At 23.9% G+C, this 12,318-nt stretch overlaps 1 protein-coding gene across 1 annotated transcript in view; it reads right to left on the bottom strand.

The window, feature by feature from the left end:
• Positions 1 to 254: 254 nt before the first annotated feature.
• Positions 255 to 12,318, bottom strand: part of LOC126898744 (piezo-type mechanosensitive ion channel component-like) — a 13,542-nt gene continuing 1,478 nt past the window's right edge. The window contains exons 7-20 of the mRNA XM_050673046.1: positions 10,728 to 10,913; positions 8,062 to 8,308; positions 7,413 to 7,600; positions 7,231 to 7,350; positions 7,030 to 7,168; positions 6,709 to 6,884; positions 6,490 to 6,651; positions 5,781 to 5,907; positions 5,206 to 5,441; positions 4,792 to 4,970; positions 3,662 to 3,931; positions 2,706 to 2,943; positions 1,033 to 1,156; positions 255 to 509 (exon numbers count right to left, since the gene is read on the bottom strand). Of these exons, the coding sequence (XP_050529003.1) occupies positions 381 to 509; positions 1,033 to 1,156; positions 2,706 to 2,943; positions 3,662 to 3,931; positions 4,792 to 4,970; positions 5,206 to 5,441; positions 5,781 to 5,907; positions 6,490 to 6,651; positions 6,709 to 6,884; positions 7,030 to 7,168; positions 7,231 to 7,350; positions 7,413 to 7,600; positions 8,062 to 8,308; positions 10,728 to 10,913 (2,521 nt within the window). The 3' untranslated portion in view covers positions 255 to 380. The remainder of the gene's footprint in view (positions 510 to 1,032; positions 1,157 to 2,705; positions 2,944 to 3,661; positions 3,932 to 4,791; positions 4,971 to 5,205; positions 5,442 to 5,780; positions 5,908 to 6,489; positions 6,652 to 6,708; positions 6,885 to 7,029; positions 7,169 to 7,230; positions 7,351 to 7,412; positions 7,601 to 8,061; positions 8,309 to 10,727; positions 10,914 to 12,318) is intronic.

The raw sequence follows: 12,318 nt of genomic DNA, 5'->3' as shown, positions 1-12,318 counted from the left end.
AATAAGATTTAACGTAAAAAATTCTACGTAGAATGCTGTATACTCTCTCATTATATAGTTACATTTTATATCAGCATTATTTATTTATCTTAAATAGATAATAATCAAAAGAAGACACCTAATAAATTGTAACTCAGTAAAATGATATAGTTATCAAGTATTTTATTGACACTTTATGTATCATTGAAATATATTAAAGAATAGAACAAATATTTAAATGAAATAGTTTTATTGTAATTAGTATTTTTTTTTTGTGCTATAAAAATAAGGTAAAATATAGAATTTGTGAAGAATTAAAAATTTACAAAATGATAATTAAAACAAAAAAAAAGGTAAAACAATAAAATAATTACATATTTAAAGAATTTATCTTTCAATTGTTAATTTGGCATTTTTGTAAATTTAAGTAATGTTTCCGGCGATTTGAATAAATAAATTAACATGGCATACAAATCTTCCTCCATTTCCCATTCACCAAACGATCTAACTAAATAAATTTCTTGGCATAACTACAAACAAAATATTTGGTTTAATAACTATAAAAAAGATTTTTTAAAAAATGAATTATTTTATTCCATTAATAAGTACACTAAAAAATAAAAAAATGTTTTTTGAGTAAATAAGAAAAATAGTTCTAACCGAATCTTCGCTCCAATATTAAATTTGTACTTAGATATTTTCTAGCTTTTTTAGTTTTTGAGTTAAGCCTTAAAGACTATCTACAAGGATAGTTTTATTTTAAAAATATTTTTATCTTTTTAATTAGGGTTTATCTGTAAGCTAAACGTATGAAAAGTTGCAATAGTTTTATTAATAGAAAAGTTTTCATTTTCTTTTAAATCATTTTTAATAATTAATTTATTAATTTAATTATTAATTTATTTATAAATTATAGGAGGGAAAATATAAATATTTAAAATATCACTTTGTTTGAACTATTGTGTTGATTATTAAAACATTGTTTTAATAATGAAATATTTATGCATAAAAGAAAGTTTTGTAGTGCCTTCTCAAGTAAATATTTTTGATTACCTGTAAAATACGATCTGGATAAGGCATTTCTGTATATATTAATTTAAATTTAAATGATCGAAATAAATCGTGAGCAACTTTAAATCCAAAATAAACTATAACAGCTGTATAAAGGCCAAAAACTCTAAAACAGTTTTTATAACACATAATCAATAGTGTGTCACAATTATAAAATTATATAGCTTCTATAATTTTCAGAAATAAGATTTTAATTCTAAAATTTGACATAAAAATTTGCGATAAACTTATAATTAAAAAAATAATTTTTGCAGTATTGTATACCTAATAAAATTCCATTTTAAATTTATTTTATACCTCTATAATACATTATTACATCCGGTTACTACATATAGCGTGGAAACATTGCCGTTGAGAAAGACATATGAAAGAAAACTAATACTCTGGGAAAAACATTTTTTAAGGGGTATCTTCAAGTCAATAAAGGATATCAATATCAATGAATAGAGAATAAAAACAAATTACGAACTAGAATCAATTATTTTTAGACAATTATTTATATTGGAAACGATAAAAAATAGATGACATGCATTGCGTTGTCAAAATCCCTCGCTAAGAATAACATTAGATAGCCTCTGGGACGATCTTGTGTGAAATGGAAAAATGTGGTAAAAAAATATGTAGAATCCTCATGAGGTGGGTCAAATTGAAAAAACAAACAATCGACAGAGATGGCTAGAGAGAAGAGTGTTTGATTGAATGGCCATAGCGGCCACTTTACTGAAAGGAGATTTTATACTTATTGCCATCAAATTTATTTGAACTATTACGGAATTACTGTTTTTTAATAATAGATTTTTTTTAACTTTGATATGAAGCTGAGAAGTTATTAATTTTACTATGATTTTTTTTTGTCTATCGTCTCTTTTTCTCAGCTCTCACCAAACCGATTTCTTTCAACTATTTGTCAAAATATCACAAATCATTTCTAGTTGAAGACATTACCTTCAGAAATTGAAAATTTTGCCTCGTTTCCCGTAAATATTGAAAATTCCCCAAAAAATTATGATTTTTAAAATTGGTAAATTTCGACATTTTTTTCATTTTTATTTTCTAAACATTGCCATGACTTATTGAAAAATGAACAAATCATAATAAATTTTTTTTATATTGAAACTTTAATTCATGATATTGTATTTTAATTCATTTTAATATAATTTGTAATGGGGTACACTGATTTGTAAGAATATTTTATAAAACTAATTGACATAGAATATAAAAATTAAATTTATTTTAATTTTTTTTTCATTTAAGTCAAAAAAGTATTTGAAACATTTGAATCATCTTCAACTGCCTAGTTTATCAAAAAACGAATGATATAAATGTTTGCCGATTCAGTAAAAAAATAGCCTATGTAAATGATTTTTTTGCAATTTTTTCTTTATCATTTTTGAGTTAAAATTTTCTTTTGAGAGTCCACAAATTTCTTAAAATTAAACACTATCTACAGATTTGCAATGAATTGTTTCTTATGATAGTGATTATGATCACTTTCATATATCATCTATACTTGTACCAACTATGCCACGGTTATACTGTGCTGCGACCCCATTGTACTATCGTTTTTTATTTTACCATTCAATTTTTATTATATCATAAAACTGATTTAGTTTAATCATCTTAGTCAATAATTTATTTATTTTTAAGTTCTTTACCCTTCACTATCAAAATTCCCAAATAAGTTAGAACGTCTGTCACTAAATATATAAATATTGTATGAATTAAATCCTCTTGAACTTTTCGTTTCATTCCTTATACAAGAGGAATGAGGTATTTCTTTAAGATAGTTGCCTTTGTCACTTTCAGGACATACTTCTGACAAGCCCCACCAGTATGATTTTTTTGCATCTTTGTCGCAAAGAAATTTAAGAATCACATCCATATATGGATTTTCTAATTGATGTTAAGTGTTAATTAACTTTGTGAGTTTTTGATTGAGAGTGATTTTTTAAAATCACAATTATTAAAACTTAAGCAATATCTTTAAAAATATAAATCATAATTTAATTTTTTTTTTTTTTCAAAAATTAATGGTTACTATCATACCACTTTTTATTTTTTTAATTTTTAAAACTTTTGTTTTATAAATGGAAACATACTTAATTTTATGTAAATAATAATTTTGGTTAAGACCTTTTGTTATAACAAAAAAAAATTTCTAACTTACAAATTGAAAAATTATATAATTTAAAAAAAATAACTGGTCGATAACAATTTTTCAACCAGTATTTTGCAAGTTATTAAAAACTACAATATTATGACTGGTTATGAAGTTCGAGTCAGTTAATTTTTATCCGTAGACCTTCAATGAATTATGGTCCAAAAGTTGTTATCAATCAATAATTTTACTAATGAGACCATTTTGGAGTTTTTAAATTGATAAATATACATGTTTTGATTAAAAGAAACTTGAAGAAATAAAAGTTCTTAAAATTTTAAAAAAAAGAAAAGTGGAGATAATACTTAACTTCTTTTTAAGATTATAGAAATTATAATTACTTTTTGGTATTTTATTGTTAACTTTTGAAAAGAACACATTCTTACGTTTTATATTTTTAAATATATTTTACGAATTATAGTTTAAATAATAATATTATATTCTGCAAATAACCTTGATCATGTTGCATAAATTTTGGAATAACTTTTGCCTCTGTTGACTTTAAATGAGTGACTAAAAATTTTGGTAAGACGTGTTTAATATAAACTCCTTTACACAAATCGTTATAATTTTGTTTTTTTGTATGATTTATTGAACGACTGATGCACTCAAGTATTTCTTGGCGCACATCCCAAAAAAGTGGAATAGTGTTAGAGCCATGACTTATCGTCAAACCATTTTCATGAGAGATAAACCATTCTACAAATAATTTCATTACCTTTTCTATACAATATTAAAAAATATAGTTAAATTTTATTCGACAATAAGCTTAAATTCACAATAATTTTTCTTAAAAAAACTCAATTTAATTTATTCAACAACCATTCATATAAATACACATTTTTCATTCATTTGAATTTTTATGTCAATTATGTTTAGATTTTTAATAAAAAAAGTTAATTTTTTTTATATTTTAAACGTATGAATTTTAATTAAAATTGTATAGAGATTTTTCGAATTTATTCTTCTTCTTCCTCGCCTTAATCCCAACTATTTGGCCACCCTTATCCTAAACTTCCACTTGACACGATCTCCCACATCATCTACGCTCATATCAGCTGTCCCCATATTGCATTAGATAGCATCCCTCTATCTCTTTTTTGGTCTTTCTCTACCTCTGATTTCTTCAACATTCATTTCTATAACTGTTCTTGCAGCTTCTGATTATTCTCTCCTCATAACATGACCAAACCATCTAGGTCTATTTTCTCTCATCTTATCCACAATTGACACTACTTTTCGAAGTAAAATTTTTTTTTTTTAATTTTAATTTTTTGATTTTATTATTATTTTAATTTGAAAGACAGTAATTTGAATTAACATGTTCCATTAGTTTGTTATGAACTCAATTGTATTATTTTTACAAAGAGATATTAGTAAGATATTATTGTAGAATGGGTGCACTTATTTGCCGGAAAGAGTTCGAAAAACAATGCAACATGTAACATGACTAACCATGTTATGCACCGACATTATTTGGCTACAACATGTTCATATAATACAATAAACATATTCCACAATATGACACAAAGGAAAATAAGAAGACTAAAAAATATTTTCTGGAAAATAATTTTCAAACTTACTCGAATCTTGTAATTTGTTTAATACAGTGTTAAATGTATGCGGCGTAACAAACCATGCTGTAGATGATTCCAATTTTATACTCACTGAACTGATTTCATTGTATCGATAGCCATCTAAAAAGTGGGATAATTGATTTTTATACACTTCTTTCAATGCAGCAAAATCCAATGTATCTAGGCTTTGGAAAATAAAATCATAAATCTTAAACACATAATAATTCAAATTTTCAAAATTAAGATGCTTCATCATATTCATGGTACGAACAACTACTTTTACTAATATAATTTTAATATGTTTAACATAAAAATACATAATAATTTATATAGATTTTGCGTTTTTTAACTGTTTATGGTTTGAACTTAAAAAAAATGCGATATATCTTCAGTTTCTCACCAAAATTAAAAATTTTTTACCTGTAAATATCAGCAGATTTTGTTGTTAATATTGTGGTATCTCGATAAAACCTTATATGCATGGTTACATGTTTCGGAGTATCAGGTATACCTTCAGGTAAAGAGAACCATAATATTGGAAATATTATCACCGATAGGATTATTATGGCAACTAATCCTCCAAACACAATTTTAGTCATACGTGAAATTTTTTTTCCTCGAGGATTATCCAATAAAAAACGCAATCGATTTATGCACTTTAATTAAATAAAATTAATTACATTAGAAAAAAAATTAAGAAATATTGATTTACCAAGAATTAAATAAAATGTTTACACAATAAAATCGGAGTAAATTATTTTCTTAAATATTACAAACAATTTATACAAATTTTTGATGAATATTTTAGAAAATAAAAAACAAAAAATTAACTATAAAATTATAAAAATAATTAAATTTATTTATTTTTCACTAGAATTACAATATTTTTCCTTATTTAACATTATAAATGTACGAATATTTGAATAATGAAAAAAATTAAATAGATTAAAATGATAAATTTGCCTATAAATCCATTTCTAATTTTGAAAAATTACCTTTACAGTACAAATGTGTACAAATATATCTTCCATTTTAAACCATTCAGACATGGTTAATGTAGAATCCGTCCATATCCAATCAAACACCAATCTTAATTCGTATACAAATGGGCAATAGTAGTACCTGAGAATAGTGATAAATAATAATAGACACATTTTAAAAGTTAAAATATTTTTAGCTATTAGTAAGAAATAATTGTATACTCATAAATTCTGCTTTATTATAAAATTATTGATATCTAGTAGTATAAAAACAATTATACGAAGAAAAAATGTATTACACAAATCATCTCATTAAAAAAAAATTGGTAAACCCTCTGATATGTCTTTAAGATAAAAATATTGAAACGAGATTTTCATAGTTATTGGAAGTAATTTTAAGTTTAAATTGATTTTTTTGTACATCATTGCAGTATTTTATATTTTGACCGAAGTTACCGATCTGAATGCAACAAAGTCAGATTACTTATACTACGCCATTTACTAAGAAATTTTAATGAAAATAAAAAACTGCCTTAGAGCCTTTTTATTTCTAAATAATCTTCATTATTATTCAGATCGTATTAGATAGACAAAAAATTTAATTATTTAGAATTTTTGCAGTTTATTTATTGTACTTTTCATTTAAGTTTAATCTAAACAGAATCATGATACATTAAATAATTTATTTTTTATGTAGTTTTTAACTAAGAAAACATTGACTTACACTTTAAATATTATTAAATTTAATATGCTATAATGATGCCAAATAAATGAACCAATATTTCTAGAAGAATATCCAGCACGAATTTGATAAGCGGAAAGCATTATATAAACAAATTCAATGGTAGCCCATAATACGAAATAATTATACTCAAACATATCTGCCCTAAAATTATTTTTAGTCAGAAAAATTTTGGAGCAACTAATTAAAATTAAAATTTACAATTCAATTAGTACATAAAAGAAGTTTGTCGTGAAAATCATATGAAAAATTAATTTGCCAAGTTTATTTTGTCGAACATAAAACCATCGATCTAAAAGTAGCATAATGAAGTGCACTATAATTTCATAAATGATTTTACTGGAAATTCTACTTAGCTTGACAGATTCTACTGCATCCTATAATTGTATACATTAATTTCTTAAAAGAGTAATAAACTATGTTAAATATTATATTTGATTCAAGTATTTTTACATAATATTAGAGTTAAAAATTATAAATATATTTTTATTTTTAAACCATAATATTGAGAAATTTACACACATGCCATATAATTAAATTGAAGATCATCAAAAAAACAATTAACAAAAACATATAAGGATAAACATCTACGCTTTTAACCATGTGATTCCGATAAAGATCATTTGAAAAGTTTATCATAGGACTGAAATGTATTTTAATACTGTAACATTATTTTTTTATTAATATTAAAATACGTTCATTAAAATAATTATTTTGACTAACATCTCACAAAACAATCTGATAGATTTCAACAATCTATTTTCGTCTAGTGGTGATATTTTTATACGTATATTAGTTAAATTGTCATTTTGTATCCAGAGTCCAATTTTCATTAATTTAGCTCTACACATTCAGTATGCAAAAATATATGACTGACTTTGAAAAAAATAATCAATAAAAATTACCTATGAATGTATAAAAATAGTAATACTATCAAATCTACATAAAATGTATTTTTGTAATTGGCTACTCCAATTTTAATTGTAGGATAGAACATAAGGTTGCCACCCATTGAACCATTTACTAATCTTGACTGTTCTTCAATCCAAGGTAAATAGGATATATTACAAAAATGTTTTAACAATATTGCACCCTAATAATTAATATACATTAATTAAGTTATACAAACAAAGGAACGCGTCAAAAAAACATAAAATAGTCAAAAAGTTAACGTGTAAATTGATTACAATAAAGATAAATAACTGTTTTATCAATATTAGAAAAATATTTACGATTAAGTTTTTATTTAAATTTTTTTTCCTTTCATCCTTCATTATTTCAAAGTACATGTGTCTTAAGTTCTACGTAAAGAAGTTTTGCGTTTAGAAAAGGAAAATTTTTCTAGCCCAGTGTTAACTACAGAATAAGAGGGACTCTGGTATTTAGTATTTTATACTTGTTATATGAAATGAATTGTTTGACTTTTTGTTTATTTTTAAAATTAGAACAACAGCAATGTAAGTAATTGTACTTAGGAAATAACTTGATTGAAAGAAAAGAATCATTTTACACTTTTTCTGTAATTTTTTTGACATTTTAATTTAAAATTATTACCTGCATATACATAATAAGTACCACCCAGAAATTTTTACTTTCTCTTGGGACTGATAACAATCCCCAAAATATCATTACGACTAAAAGTGTAATAGAGATATAATCATATAAATTGACGGTTGTGTATATAAATGCTGCAAAATAACAAAGTAAGTCAGAACACGATATTATAGCATCTCTTAATGCTACAATAAATTGAATAAACCAATGTCTATGTTTATTTACATTATTGTCAAAATCATCAAAACTAAAAAAGAAAAAAAGAAAATTAAATAACAGAATAATTTAATAGTATATTAAAAATATTAATTATTAGATTTCAATTAATTGTTAATTAGCCTAACTCAGTTTAAGGTTTAGAAACACTACTTGCAATATTATTCTCTCTCAAATGTAGAGAAAATTTGCAACAAGAGCCTGAAGTTATAAAATTAACGAGTTAAATTTTCTAGAATTTTTCTTTTTACTCCCATTTAAACTTAGTTATTGATATGTTATTGAAACAAAATAATCAGTTTTACATCATTTTATTTCCCGAACTTAATATGTTATAGAGGCTGGTGGCCCTCTTTCACATGTTAGGGAGTCAAAGATGATTTTTATTTAAACCATTGATGGATGGGACGGGTATTATGGCTGACTTGCACCAGAGACCAGACATTACCAATGAGAAAATCACAAGAAAAATCTCGTTGACATCCTAGAGATTGAATTTCGGGAGTCCGTATGCCGAAACATACATTTCTACCCACTAGGCCAAGCTACCACCAGTTATTGAACTGTTGTTCTTTTAAAATTAAAATATTGTAATGTAACTATAACTTCAAAAACATTATAAACCACAGAAAAAGCCCAATACAATAAGTAATATCTTATTCTATTTGGTTCATTAAAAAACATTTAGTAATGTATAGTTTCATTGAATGAGCATTTATAATACAAATAAAATTAGGTAACGGTACTGTAACGATTGTTGGAAAATTTCATGATTGACATATCTTTTCTTTTTAAAATCTTAATTTTTTTAAACACTCGGCTAATTATTTCTCTAATGAATGATGGGTGATTACCCTATAAAATTTGAATATAAAAAATTCTGGAAATTGTTATGATTTTGTGTATATAATGTTAAAAATTTTTTAACAATATGAATTTACTGAATAAAATATTTAAATTTAAATCTTGATTTAATTATTTACCTACATTATATTTATTTTAAATTTATGACTTAGAAAGATAAAAATATAAAACTATAGAAGATAGATTTTTAATTTTAATCTTATGTTGAAAAATTTTATACTAATTTTATAATTAGTAAACCCAACCTGATAAAATTATCATCAAATAATGTGTTAGGAAATGGCCTCCATAGCTTTGAAGGACCTGTATGTTCACCAAGTAAATTAATGTCTGATGTTACCTTGAAAAGTTAATTGTGATTATAGTTGCAATAATTCTATTGCTTAATATAATTTATACCAATAATTTCTTTCTACTTTTTTCAAATATTTGCATTGTCTTTCGGTGAGTTTCAGATACCTTATTAAGTTTTTTTACTAAGTACAGTATACATGCAATATAATATCTATAAACCATTTTTCCAATTTTTTTTTCAGAATTATCTCCTGGCCATAATTCATAATTATCAGAATTTATTGGACAAACTAAATGTACATCATCAAATATATCTTGAAACATATACTCCCCACTTAAACATGCTATCAATTTAATAGGTTTATATAATAAATTATAAGTAATTAATATATAGTTACAAGTATTTATTTTTTATAAGAAATAATTATAAACAATTAAAACTGGAATAAACTTAAAGAAAAAATGTTTTACCTAAAAAATGACTTTCTTCACGTTTTACGGATTTATTTTGGAGATTTTTCAGAACTATCAATTTCTTTTTAACTTTTTCTAAGTATGTTAATTTGTTCAAGTGATAATTATCTTCTCTTCCTAATCTAAATTTATCTCCTAACTTTGCTATTATATGAGCCAATACTCTTGAAATTTTTATATCGTCGATCATCATTTTAATATTACTACTTTTTACTACGCGAATTTGAAAAAGTAATAGTACAAATAATAACACATCCCATTGTAATTCAATGCCTTGATGATGAGTATTTGATAAAGTGCTCAATTCCCGATCTTAATTTAAATAATGTTTAAGTAAATGTTTTGTATCTTTGATTCCTTAGAATTTTTTTTCTTACTAAAAGTGGAATTATTGTTATGATTGCAGAATAGTATCATTAAAAATTTCAAATGTTTGGTGAGCCATTGTTGATTGATTAGAAATTTACAAATAAAAATCACATAGAAAACTTTACAAATTATTACAGATATGGTATAATACCAAAGACCAAACCAACTATAACATAGAAAAACATTCATAATTATCAAAATAAACTAACTTTAAATAGGCGAACAACATTTTATTAAAGACTTCTCTATAAGTGCATAGATAGTTTTTAATACTGTTAGACTAATTTTAATTTATTGAATAATTTGCTTGCTATTGTTGAAAATGAAGTGTAATCATTTAAAAACGATAAAACTTATAAAATATTTCATAAAATGTAAAAAGAATAATGCTATTCTATTAGTATTCATTACATTAAATTTATTTTATTTTTGAAATCAGATATACTTACAAATTTATAATGTTGGAATATAGCTGTAAATAAAATTTAGGACCTTTCGAAAAAAATAAATATGACGTGTATAAGTAGCCTAGAGCTATTTTATCTGGATAACATACGCCGTTTAGAAATACTACTAACATCACAAAATTTGCATATATGTATAATATATTCTGTTTTAGTACATTAAAATTTTCTCTGAAAATTCAATATATGTTTTTTAAAACGTACAGATATTAGTTTTATTTAAAAATTATGATTCTCTACTAAAAAATTAAATATTTTATATAATAATAAATATTATTCTAAAATATTGTTATAATTAAGTGATTATTTTTTCACGAAATAAGATCGATCGACTTGCAAACTTGCTAATCAATTGTACTTATAAATATAATCCAAAATTAACATTTTTATATTTTAAAAAAAATGACAAAAATACACAGTAAAAACTTTGAAATATATTTGAAATGTATACATTTAAGAAACAAAAAAATCGAATTAGTATAAAAACGGTAGCACAGTGGGGTCGAGGCACAGCGTAGACAAAGCATAGATGGGACAAGTATAGATGATATTTGACAGTGATTAAAATCACTATCATAAGGAACGCTTCGATGCAAATCTGTAGACAGTGTTTCATTTAGAGAAATTGGTGGATTATTCCAAAATAAAAACTGTTTGTTACTATAAATAAATGCACTGAACTACAAGGAACTTTCTTCAGTAACAAAAATATACCATTCTAAATCAACTTTTCGCGATGTTTTTCAAATCTGCAATTAGACATTTTCTATCACTTCTAAGTTTTAATATTATTAAAAATTAGTATTAAAATATAAAAAATTCGCATCGAAGCTAAAATTGGCTATTTAAGATAACTCAAATTTAAAAATTACATTTTCGGCTTTAAAAAAGTCAAAAAAATTTAATAAGTTTCATTACTTATGTCTTATGAACTTTATTTTATGTCAATTAAATTATATAATATTCATTAAAGTCAATATATTCTCCTAATAAGATATTTTAAAATAAAATATAATACAAAACCTAGAATATTAATAAAAAAATAGCATATTATTGAATACGGTAGCCATTTGCGCATAGAAGATAGGTCGTCGAGACAAATTATTCTTTTTCATTTTATAGTACATGAAATAAGCTTTAATTTGACATATGTTTAAAGGACGCAGTATTTCCGGAACATTTTCAAAAATTAAGTTGAAAAAGTTAGTTTTTGTAAAAAAGTTACTATTTTAAATCGCCCTTGTGAGCAGAATAAGTGTTAAATTTTCAAAAAAATGATATCAAATGAAAGGGAAATATTTAAGGTTGTAGTATAAAAAAAAATTATGTTGGTTTGTTTATTTTTGAAAAAGTTATGGAAGTTTTAAGAAAAAAAAAGTGAAAAATATGATAAAATTTACCGATTTTTAAATTTGTAATTTTTTTGGATATTTCCCCCATTTGCGGGGAACGAAGGAAAATTTTTCAATTTTTAATGGTAATGTCTTCAACTAGATACGATTTGTGATCTTTTGACGTATTGATAAAAGAAATCGGTCCAGTGAGAGCTGAGAAAAAGTGGCAACAGACATAAAAA

The sequence above is a fragment of the Daktulosphaira vitifoliae genome, unplaced genomic scaffold (assembly GCF_025091365.1).
Source record: "Daktulosphaira vitifoliae isolate Bord-2020 unplaced genomic scaffold, ASM2509136v1 Scaffold_2, whole genome shotgun sequence".
Taxonomy (NCBI): domain Eukaryota; kingdom Metazoa; phylum Arthropoda; class Insecta; order Hemiptera; family Phylloxeridae; genus Daktulosphaira; species Daktulosphaira vitifoliae.
The sequence above is the reverse complement of the archived record's forward strand: the minus strand, read 5'-3'. Positions and strand labels throughout refer to the sequence as shown.